The sequence below is a fragment of the Camelus bactrianus genome, chromosome 9 (assembly GCF_048773025.1).
Source record: "Camelus bactrianus isolate YW-2024 breed Bactrian camel chromosome 9, ASM4877302v1, whole genome shotgun sequence".
NCBI lineage: Eukaryota > Metazoa > Chordata > Mammalia > Artiodactyla > Camelidae > Camelus > Camelus bactrianus.
The window spans coordinates 2,902,236-2,921,508 of NC_133547.1; the positions used below are offsets into that span (position 1 = coordinate 2,902,236).

At 55.5% G+C, this 19,273-nt stretch overlaps 1 protein-coding gene and 2 long non-coding RNA genes across 7 annotated transcripts; 2 read left to right on the forward strand and 1 right to left on the reverse strand.

Moving 5' to 3' along the window:
* Window positions 1-1,213: 1,213 nt before the first annotated feature.
* EPS8L1 (EPS8 signaling adaptor L1) lies at window positions 1,214-13,153 on the reverse strand. 5 transcript variants are annotated; one of them, XM_074369074.1, is made up of 20 exons: window positions 13,079-13,153; window positions 12,410-12,462; window positions 11,151-11,191; window positions 10,906-10,964; window positions 10,168-10,329; window positions 9,714-9,863; window positions 9,092-9,174; window positions 8,416-8,677; window positions 8,028-8,154; window positions 7,741-7,829; window positions 7,571-7,645; window positions 7,325-7,473; window positions 5,289-5,430; window positions 5,142-5,170; window positions 3,156-3,288; window positions 2,936-3,067; window positions 2,550-2,730; window positions 2,231-2,367; window positions 1,675-1,807; window positions 1,214-1,586 (listed from the first exon to the last, which is right to left on the reverse strand). In XM_074369074.1, exons 2-20 carry the CDS (start codon window positions 12,424-12,426, stop codon window positions 1,363-1,365), a joined length of 2,325 nt encoding a protein of 774 aa, XP_074225175.1. In that variant the 5' UTR covers window positions 12,427-12,462; window positions 13,079-13,153; the 3' UTR covers window positions 1,214-1,362. The 5 variants fall into 5 exon arrangements, 4 of the variants coding, with proteins under 4 accessions (XP_074225175.1, XP_074225174.1, XP_074225176.1 ...); XM_074369073.1 differs by having other exon boundaries at window positions 13,026-13,129; XM_074369075.1 differs by lacking the exon at window positions 13,079-13,153 and adding an exon at window positions 12,766-13,006.
* LOC141578558 (uncharacterized) lies at window positions 7,558-9,717 on the forward strand. The gene is made up of 3 exons (XR_012508933.1): window positions 7,558-7,685; window positions 8,978-9,288; window positions 9,531-9,717. It is a non-coding gene; the product is annotated as an uncharacterized LOC141578558 (long non-coding RNA).
* LOC141578559 (uncharacterized) lies at window positions 10,323-11,668 on the forward strand. The gene is made up of 2 exons (XR_012508934.1): window positions 10,323-10,789; window positions 10,971-11,668. It is a non-coding gene; the product is annotated as an uncharacterized LOC141578559 (long non-coding RNA).
* Window positions 13,154-19,273: the final 6,120 nt, after the last annotated feature.

Sequence of the window (19,273 nt, forward strand, 5' to 3'; positions counted from 1 at the left end):
TCAGAAAGAGCAGCCACTTGGAGCAGAGGCCCCAAACCAGGGCTAACGTCCCAAGGTATGGCTCCAGGAAGGATCAGTTGCATGAGACGACAGGGGCTGTGAGTATCGGGCTGAGGAGCTTGGGTCTTGCCTTCAGTGCTTTTGAAACAAATTTGAGTCAATTGCCAACACTTAAAATTTGGGGTAAGTTCACGTATAAAAGTCTGGGACAGCTGTCCGGCTCTGGCATGGTTTCCAGTCTGCAGCCTAGAAGCTGGGAGCCATGGGGGGTTATTGATGAGGGGAAAACTTTTGGGGAACTGCTTGCTTCTCTGGTGGATGTCGTCTGGTTTGGGGAGAGGCCAGCAGGAGTTCACTGGGGCAGGGAGGGGAGCTTGTCAGTGGGTGTTCTGGGGGAGCAGAAATGTCCACCCTGAACGAGGAGGGGTGTCTAGAGAAAACCAGCCCCAAACCAGCCTTGCTGGTCATGTAGGTAATGAGAAAAAGTTGCTGGCTGGCCAGAAGGAAAAGGAACAGGTTGTTCCTGAGAAGGCAGGAAGCTTCCTGTTAGCTGTCGTCCTGCAGGATGGAGAGTGGCCAGGAAGCCTGTGACATGTTCAGGAGGCAGCCACTTCTCTGGAGCTGGACCCCTGGCTGGAGATGGGGGGACAAGATGCAGAAGTGGATGCTGGGAGACTAACCTAACCTGGGGATGAGGGCAGGCTTTTCCAAAGAGGGTATTTGAGCTGGACCAGGAAGGCTAAACAGGAATTCAACAGGCAGAGAACTGTTTCAGCCAGCAGAAACCAGCCAGTGTAAAACTCCAGTGGTTGAGGGGACTTGTGGGGCATGGAGAAGGGCAGGACCACAATGCATGGGGAAACGAGGAGGTGAGAGACGAGGTTGGACTGGTAGGGACCAAGCTGCTCAGGGCCTCGAATGCCCGGCTGTGGGGCTAAGATGGGTATGGAGAGCCAGAAAAGGAATTTGAGCAAGGGGTGGACTGGGCTATTAGGTGTTCAGAAGATCCCTCTGGAGAGAACTGGAAGGCAGAATGGAGGCTGGGAGGTGAGGAGGATGCCAGGGTTGGGGCCCCAGGCCAGGAGCAGAGGATTCAGACAGAAACTAAAGCAAACGAGGGTCATCTCCTAGATTCCTTTCCTGTGGCTGTAGCTGGGGTGAAGGGTAGGTCCCTGGCCCCTGTAGAGAAGGGACAGCAGTTGACACCGCCTGGTAAGAAGAGACTGTTTATAGACTGGGCAGCGTATCACAATGCACAGGGCTCCCGAGCACATGCGCTTCCCCTAAATTGTCTCTATGTCCGTTCTTGGCCAACCCGAGAGTACCTGCTCAGGAGACTCCAGCAAGGACGGGCCAGTATGTCTACCAGGATGAGGTAAGACCACGGCTGGAACAGGTCCGCAATCCCTGGAAGGATCTACTTCCATTGGTGGGGGCAGTCTGCAGAGTCCGTTCTCCCGCGGGGCTGCCTCGAAACTTCGCGGAGGAGCGGGGAAGGATCAAAGGACCTCCGTTTTCACCTCGTCTTCCATTCTCCTCTTTTGCTTTTTCATCACTGCCTCCAGCTCTGACACTTTCTCTTTGTCCTGGGGGGTGGGGTGGAAATCAGGACCTTGGCGTCTGAGCCCTTGGTGCCCTCCCCGGACCAGGCCCAGGACGAGCGTGCCGGCTCACCTCCAGCAGCGCACGCTGCACCGAGACCTGACTGAACACGCGCGCCCCTTCCTCGGGGCTCAGCTCCCGAAACTTCTCCTTCTGCAGCGAGAATAGCTGCGCACCACTCAGCGCGCCCAGCGCGGCCACGGTCCTGAGCAAGGGCAGCGAGGGCCAATCACAGCGTAATCCTCCTAAGCCCCATCAGCCACTTCACGCCCCTTGTCCAATCAGAGCAGCATTCTAGTTCTCAAGCCGCGTGGCTGGGGGGCTGCGGACGGCTCCTGAGTCCCCACCCACCAACCATAGCGCGCCGTCCTCGGGGACGGCGCAGGGGGCCGGGCTGCACCCAGCATTCAAAGGGAGGCGGGGCTTCCCTGGAGACTCCAATCGGAGCCTGACGTTAATTGCTGCACTCCTTTTCGACTAAGCCCGCCCCCCCCCACCCCGCCGTGGTCTGCCCCCTCTCGGCCAATCAGGGTGCTCTGCCTCTAGCTTCCATGTCTCAGGGTCCCCTTTCCTGCACCCGCCACACTCACCCCGAGCTAAAGCCCTTGGCCTGCAGCCAGGCACGGACCTCCGAGGCGTTGGAGCGCGGGCTGAGCTGCGGCTCCGGGGCGCGGGGCGCCAAGGCTGCACGGCTAAGGCCCGTGAGGCCCTTGGCCAGGCGTGCCTGCAGCTCCTCGTTGATACAGAGCATCTGGGAGAATTTCTCTGCAAGCGGGAAACCGGAAGGCAGGGGGGACTCAGGGCGAAGGGCCCTGGGCTCATTGAAAGGAACCTCCAGTGTCTTCGTGATGGGGTTGCGAGTCCGTTTACTTTTTCTGAGCCTCGGTTTCCCTGACTGGAAAGCGAGGACGAGAACGGCTCACCGAGGAGGTGCCCCCAGTACTCACCCTGTTTTCTGGAGTCCATGTTGTTGAGGCTCTCGCTGCTGTCCCGGGGGGACCGAGCCGGAGCAGAAGCCAGGGCCGGTGCTGGCTGGGGACAGGGAGCCGGAGCCAAGGCTGGCGGCGGAGGGGGAGCGGGAGCCAGGGCCCGCGCTGATCCGGGGGCGGGAGGAGGAGTACTGTTCTCCTAGAGAGGGGAGCAAGAGGAGACTACCTGGATCAGAGAGAGGACTGAGCCCCCCTCCCTCCTCCTGGAGGTAAATTTCTGAATCCTCAGCCACCTCCCTGCCGGTGACCTTGACCCCTTATTCCCCACGCCCCTTGTTCCCAGGACACAGGATCTGACCCCTAACCCCTCTTCCCTCAAGTCCCAGGAGTCTGCCCTGGCTCACCAGGCTGCAGTCAGGACTTTGGCTGTGGCCCCCCGGCGGCCCCGGGTGAGGTGTCAGGATATTATAGGGTACATAACCCTCCTGCCCGCGCTGGTCCCGAACCTTCCACCACTTGCGCTCGTCATTCAGGACCTGGAAGAGGTAGAGGGAAGGGTTCAGAGGCTGTGTCTGCAGCTAGGGCTGGGTCAACTGCAACCCTTCAGCCCCCCATCACTCTAACCTCCAACAGGTCCCACCGCTTCACGGCCAGCTCGCTGCTGTTGCGGGCCTGGAAGTCATAATTACATAGGACCCACTTCCTGGCCGGCTCCCGCTCCAGCTGGGGCTCAGCTTCTGGTTCCTGGTCTCCGTGACTGAGGAGAAGGGGGAGGGTTGGGGGTAAGGAGGCAGCCAGCCCTGCTGCTCTGGGCTGTAGGGTTTTGGTGTGAGCTGGGGTTAAAGCCAAGCAGGGGGTCAAGGCAGCGGCCAGGTTAATACTGTTAACAGAGGTTTGAAATGGGAATAACAGTTTGAATACACTGTGCTCCTTGCACGCACCGTGCTGTAAGCACATGATATGGGTACTAGCATCAGCTCCATGGTATAGAAGAGAACATTCAGGCTGAGAGAAATAAAGTCACTTGTCCCAGATCACACAGCTAGAGACAGCTGCTGTTTACTGAGCACCACTGCGTACTGAGCTCAAGCATAATGACGACACATAACCATAGTAAGAACGGTAGCGAACGCTTATCTAGTACTTACTACATGCCAGACGCCGTTCAAAGTCTGTCACATCTATCAGCTGGTTTGATACTAGAGACATCCCTTGGTTGAATCATGAGTTTGGACCCCCTAGTTCCTCTAGAGGCCCTATTATCTCCATTTTACAGGAGAGGAACAGTGACGTAAAACGACACAGTGATGTAACAGTCACAGAGCAAAAAAGAGGTGTAGGCTGGGGCCCCGGGCAGGCTGGCCCCAGAGCTCCTGTCCTGAGTAACTCTGTTCCACCTGCACACACCTGGTCATGAACCTGAGTGCGGCCGTGACCCTGAGCTCTTAACTGCTAGCCCTACAACCTCACAGACTTCTCACTCTTTCAGGGAGGGATTGTTATTGTTTCCATTTTCCCTGCAAAGAACTTGAAGTGCAGAAAAGGTCAGTTAAAAGCCGGGGCTGTCACAAGCAGGGAAGGGGGAGTCCGCGAGACCAGGCAGCTCTGACACCCCAGTAAAAGGCACCTCAGGCCTACCTGTGCAAGGGAGAGGGGGGTCTTCAGGGCCGAGGCACCCCCTGTGCAGGGCTGGCAGCTCCCAGCACGCTGTCCCTGCTGAGGCTCTGCCTGGGCCCTCACCCAGACCCCCTTGTGCTCCTCGAGCCTCGCTGCTTTGCTCTCTTCTCATGCCACGCAGCTTCCCTCCCACCTGCCCCTGACTTGCCCAGGGAGTCCAGGCTCCTCTAGGCCCTTCTTCTTCCAGGACCCAAGAGTCTGCACCCCCACTACTTGCTGGAGCCATGAACTTGCACTCTCAGCTCTCTCCTCCTCCAGAGACCTAGGAGTCCAGCTCTTAAGCTTTAATTTCCTTGACCTTTTACCTCCTAAAAGTTCCCAGCCTGACACCCTGCAGGGACGGAGACACTTTAGAACCTTGGGAAAGCCCAGTCTTTGCCTCTCTCAGGAGCCCAGAGATACCACCACCCTCTAACTTCCCCAGAAACCTGCCCCTTGGCCCTTTAAGTCCCAAGCCTACTCCCCTGGATCTCCGAGGTCCCAAGCACCAGACTTGAGCCTTACTTTGAAACCCAACTGTCCAATTCCCCAACCTCTTCCCTCCAACACCCAGGGCTCAGTTCTCATAGGAACCCAGGTAGGTAGCTTCCCAGGCCCTGGGAAACCATACTGCCCTCTTCCAGACCTCTGGTGACCCAGCGGTCCCTCTCAGACTTTACCCACTCCCAGCACCCTCCTCCCTTAGACCCTGGAATCTGGGCCTCCAGTTCCCTCCTCCCTCGGACCCAGAAGTCTGGGTCCCCTCTCCCTCCCTCCCTGATCCTCCCCCCTCTCCCAGCCCGGGCCCCTGTCTCAGTACCACCTCACCCACCTTTGAAGAATCAGGAAGACAAAAGGAAAAAGAAAAAAGGGGGGCAGAGTTAGCACTGGGAGCCCCCAGGAGGAACCCCACCAGGACCCCACCAGACCCAACTCTCACCCATTAACACTCACCCATTGACAGCGACCTGGGGGGCGCTTTGCTGCAGGGGATAAGAGCAGTGGGTCAGGTGGGGCCACATCTGCCCCCGAGAATTCCCGGCCTGGCCACCCCGTGTCACCCAGGGGAGCTGGCTGCTCTGGTCGAAGACTTAGCCTCACCTGCTGGCGCCGCCTCTCGTGCTGTAGCTGTTTCTCTACTGGGTCGTCCCAGGTGCCGCCCTCTGGGTCAGTGGCTGGGGGCTCCCAGCCGCTGCAGAACTCAGGTCTGTATGGTGGTCCTTCCTCCCGGGGTAGCTCCAGCCTGCGGCCAAGGAGGGGTCAAGGGCTCAGGCATCCTGGTCTGGCCCCAGACTTAGCCCTGTCAGTAACTTCACGAAGTTTCCCCCCTTCCTTTAAGCCTTGTTCTATTCCAACAACTCTAACCTTGCCCCTTTTTGCCAAGCCCTGCCCCTGCCTCTAAGCTGCACCCAGGACATCAACTACACTTGTAAATACCGACTCCACTCATGCTCTGCCCCAGCCTCTGAATCTCACCTGATTCCAAACTGGGTTTCTGGCTGCATACATCCTGCCCCTTTCCCTTAAGCCCAGCCTCTGGCTCTGCTCCTACCACCTTGAAGCTCTCAGCCTCCAAGCACACAGCCTGCGCCCCCTTTGCAAAACCACAGGCCAAACCTTTCCTAAGCCCGCCCCCTCGGTATGACCCCACCCCATTCCCCTAAGCCCAGCCTTTTGTTCGGGTTGGAGTTCTGGTTCAGTCTTTATCATGTTACAAAAAAAGCCCTATGATTTAAAAAAAAAAAACCCAACACAATAAAAAAATGGGCAGAAGACCTAAACAGACATCTCTCCAAAGAAAACATCCAGATGGCCAACAAGCACACGAAAAGAACTCAACATTACTAATTGTTAGTGAAATACAAATCAAAACTAAAATGAGGTATCACCTCACATCAGTCAGAATGGCCATCATTAAAAAGCCCACAAACGATAAATGCCCGAGAGGGTGTGGAGAAAAAGGAACCCTCCTGTGCTGCTGGTGGGAATGTAAATTGGTGCAGCTATGGAGGTTCCTTAAAAAACTAAAAATAAACTTAACATATGATCCAGCAATCCCACTCCTGGGCATATATCCAGGGAAAAACATAATTCGAAAAGACACATGCACCCCAGTGTTCACAGCAGCACTGTTTACAATAGCCAAGACATGGGAGCAACCTAAATGTTCATCGACAGATGACTGGATAAAGAAGATGTGGAGATACATGTAATGGAATACTACTCAGTCGTAAAAAAGAAGAAAATCATGCCATTTGCAGCAACATGGATGGACCTGGAGATCGTCATTCTAAGTAAACTAAACCAGAAAGAGAAAGAAAAACATCATATCGCTTATATGTAGAATCTAAAAATAGGACACAAGTGAACTTATTTACAAAACAGAAAAAGACTCAGATATGGAGAACAAACTTATGGTTGCCAGGGGAAAAGGGAATGGGAAGGGATAAATCAAAGTTCAAATTTTGCACCTCTTGGGGGGTGAAGATGTTAGCTATCTTGATTGTGGTGGTGGTTTCATAGGTGTATACAGCTATTAAAATTCATCAAATTCTACATCTGAAATATGGGTAATTTATCGTACAGGAATTATACAATAAAGGTGTTAAAAAATACAAAGATTTATTTTACAACTTTTTAAAACAGAAAACAACACACTTCTCGGGGAAAGGTGAAGGATTGAAAAAACAGGTCCTGGGTACAAATTATTACAACACCACCTGGAGGTGACAGGCCTGCCTAGGAGAGAACCATGGGCACCGCCATACCACCACCACAGGGGACAGCTGCTGTCTGAGGCTCAGCAGACCGCCCACATGCCACCATCGACAGCAAAGCGTCTATGTACATCCTATAGTCTTAAACCTCTCCTACACCCTAGTTACTGGTGTTTCCTCCAATCGTATCCTGGCATTTGACCCAGTCCTGTCTCATCTTCAATTTCTTTGGCGACACCCGAACCCTAACCGCACGCACAACTACCTTCCCTCCTAGTCCCACCTCTTCCTCCCAACCCCGCCCCTAAATCACCACGCCTCCTACCTCCCAGTCCTGTCCCTCCAATCACCACGTGTCCTGACTCCCAACCCCGCCCCTCCAATCACCACGCCCCCCCGACTCTCAGTCCAGTCCCTTACCCCGGGCGGGTCCACGAGTCTCCCAGCGAGGTCCAGAGCGTGTTTTCACGTTGGGTGACGTTGTCCCGCAGCAGCGCCACAGCCTCGGAAGTCAGATGCGGCCGCCGCACGCCGCTAGCGAACTGGGGGCCGCCCGAAGAGTCCACAATCTGGCAGGGGCACGGGAGGGGGCACACCATCACACTTCCTTAACGTCGAGCCCTCCTGCTGCAGGGGGCCCTGAGGGCTGAGGCCGGGGCGTCTCACCATTTGCAGAGGTCCAAACAGGAAGTGCAGCAGCTCCTGGGAGGAGGGGTTGGCGATGTTGCCGCACAGGCGGGCCTGCGGAGCGGGGGAGGCGCCGGTGTCAGTGTGCGGACAGGTCAGGTTTGCTATTCCCCTTGCCCCCTGAAGCCCCGGCATGGACGCGTCCTCACCAGCAGGCTGAAGGCGTACTTGATTTTCTGAAGCACGTCGGTGTACTCGGCCTCTGAGGGCGGCTTGGCCCGCAGCGTCAGGAGGCCCTCTGTGGGTAGGAGGCAGGCGCGGGGATGGAGGACATGCAGACAGCATCAGACAGGGTCAAAGAGAGGCAAAGACCAGTGAGACAGCCATAGGGAGTCAAACCGGCAGGGGGTGCGAGGGGAGCCGCTGGGGAGAGGGAGGATATTGGGGAGTGGACAGGGAGGGGATGCTCAGGATTGCCACTGGGGGGACCCCTCACCCCCCGCCTCCCGGCGCCGGGTCCTGCGGCTGCGCTCCCGGTGCTCCAGCACTCGGGCCGCCTCCGCTGATTTCTGCAGCCTGGATACGAAGCTCTCCACGTCGTCGAACACGTGGTTCAGGATGTCCTGGGGGAGCAGAGCAGGGGGATGCTTGGGACCCCTGAATCCTGGACCCTCATTCTCCTGCTGAAGCCCTCTCAAACCAAGGACGCTTAGACACACTCATGCCAGGCCGCGCGCTCTGATGCCTGATCCTGCCCCGATTCAGTTAAAGCCGGCCACACCCCCAGGAGTCTGACCTGTTCCCTAGAACCAAGGCCCACCCCCTGACAGAAGAGTCACACCTGCAGCCAATTCCGCTCCCAGCCCTAAGGCCGCCCAGCTCACCACGTCCCGCTCCGCCTGCAGACTGGCTAGGTCGGGGCCGTGGGGGCCCAGGTCCCGGGAGGCCGGGTCAGCGCTGCTGGAGGCCTCCGCCCAGGCGGGCCTCCGCACCTCTTTTGCTTCTGGGATGGGATCCACCTGGGGTCGCCCGCAGCCCGCGGCCGGCTCCACCCAGCTGACCGCAGCGCGGACTGTCGGGCGGTGCTGCAGGGGAGGGGTCTCCGCGGCGGGCAAGGAATGGAGCTGCAGCTCCTTTCGCGTGGCCCTGCGGAGGGAGAAGGGGAAAAACAGAGGCTGGGCGCACCAAGGGGTCCAGGGAGGGGAGAAATTTTGGGCTTAAATCGGAAACACTGTGGCCCAAAGGGTTGGTCAAACCTAGGCTCAGAATGGTAGGGAGAAAGCTGGGTGAGATATTGGGGTAGGGGGGAAGCTCTCAGGAGGGAAACTGAGGCAGACGGAGGCGAAACTGAGGACTCCTGTGAGGAGGGGTACACCTGTTTGGGAGGTAGAGGGAAAATCTGAAGCTCGGTTTGTTTGACCCCACTTAAAACTCACTCTGCTCTAGGCCAATGGTATCAACAGATTTCTCGGATGGGAGACTGAGGCCCAAAGAGGGAAAACGGCCTCCCAGAGACCTGCTGGTCCGCTCTTCTCCCTGCTGCCAGTCCAGCCCCCTTACCAGAGCGCCGCCGCCCTGCGCTCCCCGCGGCCCGAGCGGTAGCTGTGAAGAGCCCCCTGGATGTCCTCTCGGATCAGCTCCACCTGCCAATCACGCCAATTAAGCCACGACCCCACCCCACCCCAGGTGGCGCTCGGGCTCGAGTCCTTGGCTCCGCCCCAGACCACGTGCAGTCATCGCTCACGCACAGCATCCACGTACGTCCACGCCCTGGACTCATGCCTTGGCCTTAAAACTGTCCCTGACCTATGTCACTCTCCCACAGAGGCCTCGTCCAGGTGGCGCCTCGCCCCTAGACCACACTCAGACCCTCTCTTTCCTGTTCTGTCCACATTCTGCCTGAGCTTTTAGCCTCCGTCTCCATTCCGCCCTCACGTGCCTTCTCAACTCAATTTCAACCTGTCCTCAAACCCGCCTCCCTTCCGGAATTTCTTTCCAGGTCACGCCCCCTCAGCTGGCCCTGACCCCGCCTTTGCCCCAGACCACGCCTCCAATCTTAAAGGCCCCGCCCGGCCGGCGGCCCGGGCCCGGACTCCGCCCAGTTCCAGTTCCAGTTCCGCCCCTGGAATCTGCAGGGTCCCAGCCCGGTCCTGGGAAGTGGCCCCGACTCCGGCCCACTCACCCCCTGACGCAGGCCCTGAAAGAAGTGCACGTCGGGCTGCGTGCGCTCGGAGTCCTGGCACACGAGCAGCATCAGTGAGCAGCTCTGGCCCGGCAGCATCACCGTGTCGCAACGCACGATGGCGCTCAGCGGGTACGACTCCAGCTCCTCCTGCGGGGTGGGACAGCGAGTAAACTGAGGCCTGGAGCCAAGGATACGCCTAATCTGCGACAGCAGTCCCAGCGGGCACAGGGACTGCGCAGGAAAACCCCTCGAGTTTAGGGATAACGACCCTGTTTAATAAATGAGGCTAATGGGGCTCAAAATGGGGAGGGGTCCTTTGCCAAAGTTCCCAGAGGAAGGACGTGCAGGAGTCATGATTCACACTCAGACCCCTGATGTCTCCAGGGCCAAGCTCTCCACGCCTCGGCCAGCTCAGTCCAGCTGCTCCTTCCACCCGCGCGCCCCGTGGCACCTTGGAGTCCGGGTCGAGAAGCGCGACGTGTTTGGGAGACACGCGCAGTAGCATTTCCTGGGTCCAGATGCGGCCTTGGCTGTCCATGAGGGCCAGCTTCCGCGAGGCGTCCTCCACCGTGTGCACGCCATCCTCCTCACCCAGGCAGAAGGTCACCAGGTGCTGGCAAGGGACACGGAGAAAGCAGTGAGTCCAAGGATGAAGTCAGGTGTGCTCAAAATTCCCTGGGATCGGCCCTCCAGCCTGCGACTAACCACACCTCCTCTGGGAACCTTCTCTGATAACCTGCTCCCCCCTCTTCCCAGTGTCCTTTGTGTCTTCCTTCTGAATTACTAGCACCTGGCTCTAGCTAAAGGCTCCTGGAAGGCAGGGGACTGTCTGGATTTTATCTAGTCCCTTCTAAGCACCTTTACCTCCATTAGAGCACCTGGGACCTTTTGCTGATACCTCTGGACCTTGTCTGACCCCTGCCCATCAGGATTGCATCTGATTTGTCCCTGTGGTCCAACCTGGCACAAGAGCTGGTCCAGGGGAAAAGTTGGCAGATTCAAGTGGAACTGAGTTCCTCCACTGAATGCCCACATCTGAGGCAAGGCAGAAGTTCACTTTGCAGATGAGCAAAGTGAGTTTCCCAAGTTCTTTCTCGCTTGGAGGTCCAACTGCTTTCAACATCCCATCACCTCAGGCCTGCCCTTCCTCCCACAAGATTCCTGGTGGCAACACAGACCCCAGACTCACATTGACTGGATACTGGGAAACATCGGCCATAACCTCTGTGGAGTAACGCTTCCTCTGTTCTGCAGGGTGAGGAGAAATGGATGCAGGAGACCAGGGAGACCAGACGCCCAGCCCGGCCCCCCAAGACAGAAAGATCCAGGCCCCCAGCCCCCTCCCTCCTAAAATTCAGGAATCCAGCTCCTCAGTTACCTCCTCCCTTAAACCTAGTTTCTCTCTGCCTGGGGTTTCCTTGCCCTTAAACTCACCATAGATGGACTTGGCACTCCATTTGGGGGAAGCTTCTGGGCTAGTGAAGGAAAAGAGGGGTGAGAGGGGCTGTGGGAATTGGGGGGCAGATCATGGGGGGTTTTGAGTGCCAAGCAGAATTGCACCACTTCGTTGTGAGGGCAATGGGAGCCATGGAGGGTTCTGAGCAGGGGAGGGCAGGGCTAGAGCTGGACTTTAATAAAATAAGAATGGCAGTGGTGCTCAGTGGTGGTGGGGAGTGTGGTCTCTACTGTCACACAGATCCGGGTTTGAATTCCCTGTCAGCTACTGCTTTGCCATAAGATCTTGGGTAGGAGACCATCTCTCCTGCCTCAGTTTCCCTTTCTGTAAGACAGGGGTTAGTTACCCTATAGCCTCCATCTGGTAGGGCTGTTGGGCAAATTCAATGAGATGATGCAGCTGAAGTGTTTTGCAGCCTCAAAAACTGTTGCTGTTATGATGATGCAACGGACTTAACATGCAGTAGGTACTCAATAAAAGGGATTTTTTCACAACAGCAGTTGTACTGGGAGTATCTTCTTCCGTTCCTACCCCCACGGGCCAGGATCTTTTCAGTCAAATCCTTCTCTATCTCCCCCTGCCCTCAGCCTCCTCTTCAAGATCACTTTCTCCAAGAATTCTTTAGTCCCCATTTCCACAGAAATTACAGAAGCTCAGAGCTTGGTGGGGTGGGGTGGGGGGTGGATCAAGATGAGAGATGATGAGCAACCCTTTCATTCAAACCTCTGCTCCTCATCCTACTGCTGTCAGTCAAATCCCCCTACAATTTGATTACCCCCTGAGCTAGAGAACTCACTACCTTACATCTCCCGTGCATCTCCCAGGCTTCTCTCTTTGTCCTTCTCCCTGTTCACTCCAAGAGACTCAAGCCTTCGTTATAAACAGATCTAATTTTTTAGCAAAGGGTCAATATTTAATAATATAACAACAACAGCCACAGCAGGTCTCATGAGTTAAACACCTGCTGCAGGTTTGATTCTCTGCTAAGTCCTATACGTGCCTTATCCTGTCAAGCTCTCAAAATAGTCCCTGTTTCACGGATAGGGTGTGGCCAGGGTCACACGACTGCTGAAAGACTGTTAGCACCTGGATTTGAATCCAGGTCTGCCTGCTTGGGAGCAGGAGGGAGACAGATCAGGCGGTCTGCAGAGTGTCCATGCCCAGGCTGCTGTAAATGCCACCTGTGGGTGTGGGTGAAAGCGGGGGGCTGAGGGTCCTCATGGACAGGGGTACTTACCCACTGGTGGCGCTCATGATGCTGAGAATGGGGAGCTCCCACCGCCTGGAGCCCTGGGAGCCACGAAAGAGGTGAGGGCTGACCTGACTGCAAGACCTATGATTCCTGGCCCCAGCCCCTCCTCCCTCAGACCCGGGATTTCTGGCCCCAGGTCCTCAGCCCTTAGACTAGGAATCCGGGCCCTCAGGCCCTTCTCCCTCAGACCCGGAGTCCAGGCCCCCAGACCCTCCTCTTTCACACTTAGTACACAGCCCCCAGCCCCCAGCCCCTCAGGGATCCGTATACTCAGCTCCCGGAAAACCTACAGGTACTCTCTTTCCCTTCCTCTGCCAGGGATCACGTCTCCCAGCCTTTACCTTCTCAAGGGCCCAGGAGTCCAGGCTCAGAGCTCCTTGTCCCTTAGAACCAAAGGGTTTTGACCCCACGACTCCTCAGAGAACCATTCATCCAATTCTTCAGCCCCTATGACCCCTACAGTCTTCCTTCAGGTCTTGGGGTCCAGTCTTCCAGCCCTTACCTCTTCGGGACTAGAGTTTAGTTTCCCCAGCCTTTCCTGTGTCAGGACTCAGGAGTCCAGGCCCCTTGCTCCTCCTCCCCAAGACCCAGCAGTCCTCACCTCCAGTGCCTCCCCGCTAGGACCCAGATCTCCTCCCTGGGTCCCCTCCTCACCGGCTGTCAGGCTCTGTCAGACGGGAGGCTCTGAGCTCTCTCCCTTCTAGACACGGCCCCTCCTTCCTGCTCCCTCCCAAGGCCCTCCCGCCTCCGCATACCTGAGCACTCACCTGGTCCAGCCTAGCTGGAGTGGCCCCTGGGTGGGGCTGGCAGCAGAAAGACCCAGGGTGGGGGCTGGGACGTCCTCAGGGCAGCCAGAGCTACAAGTGTTTCGATCCCAGCACTAGCAGGATCACAACAGTAATCTGGTGTCACATTCCTGCACAGGAATCCCCCCTTTGAATTCTCCTGATATCTCTGCAAAGTTAATTTCCACTTGTTCACAGTCCATGTGGAAGGGTGGGCTTTGACCCCAGGGCCATCCATCTTTCCGTGTCTAAGGCTGGTGTCCATCCCTGCTCTGCGCACACCTACTGTCTGGGGTTCCTGTCTTCACCAGTGCCCTCCGCTCCCACCCCCTCCCCTTCCCTCTTCCTTTGGAAATTTCCCTGAATAACTCCCTATGATAAGAGGTGAGACTCAATGGCCAGCAGAGCTTCAAGGACATCATGAAAGTTGACAGGCTCCTCACGCATAAAATCTCCTTTTGAGAACTTCCCCTGTGCCATGGTCCTTGCTAACTAAATTATAGACACCACTCCTTCTCCCACCCCAGTCAGGTGCATGTTGGGTGTCTCCATTTCACAGATGAGGAAACTGAGGCCTATAAGGGTTCAGAGACTTGCTCAAGGTTTCACATGCAGTGAGTGGTCTCCCTGCTGCCTTCATCTCCCAGTCCAGTCTCCATGCAGGGGCCCCAGAGAAACCTAAGTCAGCTCACATCACTTCCTTCTCAAAATCCTTCAATGGCTCCCTGTTTCTCTGGATAAAAGAGGGCCTTCCACAAGGCCTTATCTCTTTCCTTGTTGCAGCACATGGCCTCCTTGCTGCTCCTTGAGCACCCGGATGCCGTTCTGCCTCAGGGCCTTTGCACTTGCTGTACTCTGCCTGGACCGCTCTTTCCTCAGATATCCTCAGGACTTGTTCCTTCACTTTCTCCAGGTCTTTGCTCCAACGGCACCACCTCAGAGAGGCCTGGCTGCCCACCTCATTTAACATGCAGCAGCCCTTACCCTCCCCTCCTTCATAATCTCTCCCCCTCAGACCAACACTTTGCTCTTCTGAAAGTTATCACCGTCTAACACACTGTGTTACCTGTTCATTTTGTCTATTTTATGTCTCCTCCATTAGAATGTAAGCTTCCCGAGGACAAAGACCATTGTATGCTCAGTCCCCCAGTCTGCCTGCAGCATGCAGAATCAGCTCTTGCATACAGTAAGGACTGGAGTGACATGGGTTGAATGAATGAGTTTTTGCATTTGGTGCATTCCTGTGCATTATTGCTTCATTGCTTCATTGAACACACCCTGATCCTAGATTGACAGGGATGAAACAACGGAGAGAAAGAAAGATAATCAACTGTGTGATGGGATGGCAAAGAGCCCACGTGGATGTGGGTTCGAGTGCTGGCTTTGCCATGTAATAATTCTGGTAACACCTATTGTGTGCTTCTGTCCTCCTCTGAGTGCAGTGTATGTGTGGGTACGTTTCTATAAACCTCACTGCATCCTATGAAATGGGTTCAATTATCCCTGTTTTACACACAAGGAAGCTGAGGCATATGCAAGTTATTTGTCTACAGTCACACAGCTAATAATGGGTGGAGACAGTTGAACCCAGGCCATACAGTTTAGACCCTGTTCCCTTTGTTGTTACTCTGCGCCAACACCTCGTGACCTGGCCCCTTTCTAGCTGTGTGACCTTGGGCAAATTACTTAACCTCTCTGTGCCCCAGATCCTCAAATCTAAAATGGGGATCACAGCACTGGGAGGATCAAAGGAGGTTATGGGAGCTCTCAGTGCAGTAACCGGAGAAGAGGAAATGCTAGGTGAGTGTTAGCAACCACACAGATAGGTTTTCATTCCACAGGTACTATAATGGCAGTTGCTAAGGGTGCCTCAGAAGCCCAGGAGTGGCCACTCCGAGGGTCAGGGCAGGCTTCCTGGAGGAGGAGGGGCGGCCACAGCTAAACCTGAAGGGCAAGTTTGGCAGCCCCATGTGGCCTAGAGGATGAGGGAGGAGTGTTCCAGGTCTGGAGCTGCCTGAGCCACGGAGGGGAGGGCCGACCAGCCAGCGGGGGTGCTGTGCGCGGCTGGACACACCGATGTGCTGTGCTGGGCGAGCGGCTCTCCCCTGTGCAGCAGGCACGGCGTCCTGCGCTTCTCTGTGTCCAGCTTCTGTCACTCTGTGTCTGTAACGCACCCCTCCGTGCCACGTTTTCTGAGCTTGGCCCAGCCTCGGTTGGGGTCCGAGGGAAGGAGCAGACCGGTTACTCTCTGTGAGGCAGATTGGTACCCCATGGAGAGAGAAGACAGAGGCTCAGAGTAGGGAGGCCACCAGCCCAAGGTCACGGTGGCTCTGGGCCAAGACAAACGCAGTGCTGGCTGAGCCAGGCCCTTGCTCCAGGTGCAGGTGGAGAAGTGCTCTCACAGAGGCGTTCAGGGGGAATCAGGGGCCAGGGGTCCTGGGTCTGAAGGAGGACGGGTGGGTCTGAAGGGGGAGGGTGCGGCCAGCGCAGGCGCCCCCAGACCCCCCCCCCTCAACCCGCTGCTCTGTGGTCTGGAGCAGCAGGTGAGGCCGAAACCGAGCCTCCTCCGCCCTCTCGTCAGGGCCCAGGGCCTCCTTCCTCCTTCCCTGGCCGCAGAGGAGGCCCCTCCCTCCCTCCAAACTGGAACACGTGGTTCCCAAGTGCCAGTGGAGACTCACACCCCGCATAGTCTGACTCAGTAAATCCCAGGCGGCAAATCTGGGTCTTGGAGACTCACGAGGGGGAACCGGGTCCCCGGCCCCCTTTCCAATCCCATGCCTGCCCATACCGATAGCGCAGCGCCTTTTATGGAGTGAGCTTTAGGACTCTGTGGATCTGAGTTTGCCTCTGTCCCCGAACTGGGAAAGCTTTGTACTCGGTGGACTGGACTATCCTCTCCATTGCAAGCTTCCAGGAACCAAGCAGAATTCTCACTGCAGCACCTTAAGCTAAGATCCTCTGTGTATCATATCTGAAACCACCCCTATCTCCTGCCTCATCCTCCTCTCCCAATGCACACCCCCTACCCCATTCTTCAACTGTAGGATTTGCTGATGAATTCCTAGGACAAAGCAGGGGGTCAAATTCATAGGAAACGGGAGATATGGCAGGTTGCTGGGGGCAGGGCAAGTAAATTAGATGGGAGCTGGGTCTCAGAAGATATGTTTACTTACATGTTTGTTAATTAATGTATTCATTTAATAGATGGTCCCTGAGACTTAATTTATGCCTTTCTTTGCCCTCAAGAAGAGAGCCTGATTAGGGAAACAGACCCTGTGGCACCCACAGTAGCAATTAGCAGTGATACGTGAACTAATGGAGGTGACAAAAGGACACTGATTGTCCCCAGAGGAGACCTTTATTCTGGCTTTGTGGTGGGCATATGAGGCAAAGAAGATTTTCCCTCATTAAGTGATAACTGGATAGGGTTCGGAAGGATGAATAGGAGTTTGCCAAGGAGGATGTGGCAAGGAATGATCTTCTAAGCTTGGGGAGTAGCATATGCAAAGTCTCGACCTTGCGTAGTAGCAAACACTCAAGCACCTACTGTGTGCCAAGCACGTTCTGAGGCTGCACAGACAAAACCCCGGCCCTGTGTTGTTGCTATTCAAGTGGGTGTGGTGGGAGATGAAGATAAACAAGTAGGCACACACATGTGAATAAGACTTTCCAATTGTGGTAAGCCCTGCGGAGGAAATAAAACACAGGTGAAGAGATGGAGTGACTGAGGGGCAGGCAGGTGTGGCCACTTCGGGTGAGGTGGTCAGGGATGGCCTCTCTGAGGAGGTGGCACTGGAGACTTGACCTGAATTTTCAGACAAAGCTAGGAATGCAGAGAGGATTTCAGGCTGAGGGAACACCTTGGGGAGGCGGGTGGGGTGCGGCTGGCTAGAGATGAGGCTGGAGAGAGCTATGAGGATGTCATGATGTTGGCGTTGAGGATGACAATTGCAAATGAGAGGGTGGCCAAACTCCAGTAAAGGGGACTGCCCCAAGCCCGAGTCTCAGGAAGCTCCCAGCGTGACAGAGGAGGTGACGCAAACGCGGGCTACCCGAAACGCGCTGGGAACGGCAGTGGCTCCAGCAGCCTGGAGGCTCAGAGGGGATCTTCTTGAGGCATAAGGGGTTAGGAAAGGCGTTTTCCTTGGAGTTCCTCTGAGACTGGCCGGCTCTGCGGACAGCGCAGGGAGTGGCACCAGGAGGGTGAGTCGAAGAACTGGCCTGGCTGGAGGAGGAGGCCGGGGGAGGGAGGCTGGTGGGGAGCTGTTTGTTCTCTGGGAGGGAGCCAGAGTGGATGTGTCTCCTGAAGCTGGACAAACTTGGTTTCCAGGCTGGGGGTGGTGGATACGGGGCCCCCAGGGACAGTGACGGGGCAAAGGCTCCAGACAGACTTGAGTTTGGATTCTGAGTTGGAGCAAGTGACTTTACTCTCTGAGCAAATGATTCTCAGATTATTCTCATTTCTTCCTCCCTAAAAGGAGCATAAGCCCTAGTACCCGCTGTGAAGGCTGGTAGGGGATGAGGTGCCAGGAGACGTGTAAAGTGCTTACAGCAGGGCTCAGAGCTCGGCCGATGGGTGAAAAATAGACAAAGGAATGAATCCATAACTAAATGAGTGGGTCCACCTGCAGTGACAAGGGATGCTCCTGCAGACAGACAGCTCTGCGTCCCAGTGCCTGCTCTGACACCTCAAGCAACTGACGGCCTCAGTCCTAAGCTTCCAGTGACCACTCATTTATGCAAGACATTTATCTGTTCATTCAACATGTGCTTACTAAGCACCTACTCCACACCAGACACTGTTCTAGGTACCGGGGAACTCAGCGGCCCCAAACCTGCCCCTGTGGAGTTTACATTGTGGTGGAGAACAAAATAAAAAAGGAAACAGTATAGTATGCCAGATGGCGGCAATAAAGCAGGGAAGAGGGCCGGGGAAGTCCAGCAGGTGTTTTGGGGGTTTTCTTGGAAAGTTAGTGTGGTTGGGGAAGGCCTTGCTGAGACCATGATATCTGAGTGAAGAACTGGAGGGAGTGAGGGGTGGGCATATCTGGGGAAGGATTCCCAGGCAGGGGCAGTGGCCAGTGCAAAGGTCCTGAGGTGGGTGCTCACACGGCAAGGCCAGTGTTTCTGGAGCAGAGTGTCGAGGGCAGAGGGGTAGGATATGAAGTCAGAGAGGTGATGGGGGAGGACTGTGGGTTCCCAGGTCACTATAAGGATCAGAAACTGATCGGGGCTATAAAAGCAGGTTTTTTTTAAATTGACATATAGTCGGTTTACAACGTTGTGTTAGTTTCTGGTATACAGCATGGTGCTTCAGTTGTACTTACACAACAGCTAACACAGAACGGGGGGAGCACGGAGACCAGCTAGGAGGCTTTCCTAAGTATCCAGCGAGAGCTAGCAGCAATGCAGATGCTGAGGCGTGCTCATATTGTGGTTAGAATTTGAAGGAAGGGCTGGCAGGTTGTGAGAGAAAAAAAGGATACAGGGGTGACTCCATGTTTTGCTCTAGGCAATTGGAAGAGTACAGTTCCTGTTTTCTGAGATGGGGAAGCTTGCTGCTCTAACAGACGGGCCCAGACTATTCGTGGCTTAAATCAGGTTGAAGCTTATTTCTCACAGTTGACCTGGGGCCCATTCGGCAGCTCTGTGATCATCAGAGACCTTCTATCTCATTGCTCTGCCAAAATAGGGTTTCCACCTCATGGTCCAAGATGGCTGCTTCAGCTCCTGCCATCAGATCTGCCTTCCAGCCAAAAGAAAGGAAGAAAAAGGGGAGTGCGTTTTTCTTTTAAGTACATGTCCTTTCTGCTCACATCCTATTGATCAGAACTTACATACATGGCCACAGCTAGGTGCAAAGGAGGCTGGGAGATGATTCTTTATCCTGGGTGTTCATGCACCCAGCTATAAACTAGTGGGTTGGTACTATGAGCAAGAAAGGAAGTATGGATGTTGGGGAACAACTGGTCAACTTTCCCCAGTGGGTCCCCAAGTCTGCTCTTCCTACATCCCTTGTGTCTCTCTTCAGTCCATATTCTATATCTCAGCTGGAAACAAAATT

Bases quoted from the DNA above. Each gene is read 5' to 3' on its own strand.
- EPS8L1 (XM_074369074.1), bottom strand. The intron at 10,965-11,150 runs GTGAGTTTAAGG...CTCACCCTGCAG, and splicing joins GAGTGCCAAGTCCATCTATG to AACAGAGGAAGCGTTACTCC. The intron at 1,587-1,674 runs GTGAGCCGGCAC...CCCACCCCCCAG, and splicing joins TGCAGCGTGCGCTGCTGGAG to GACAAAGAGAAAGTGTCAGA.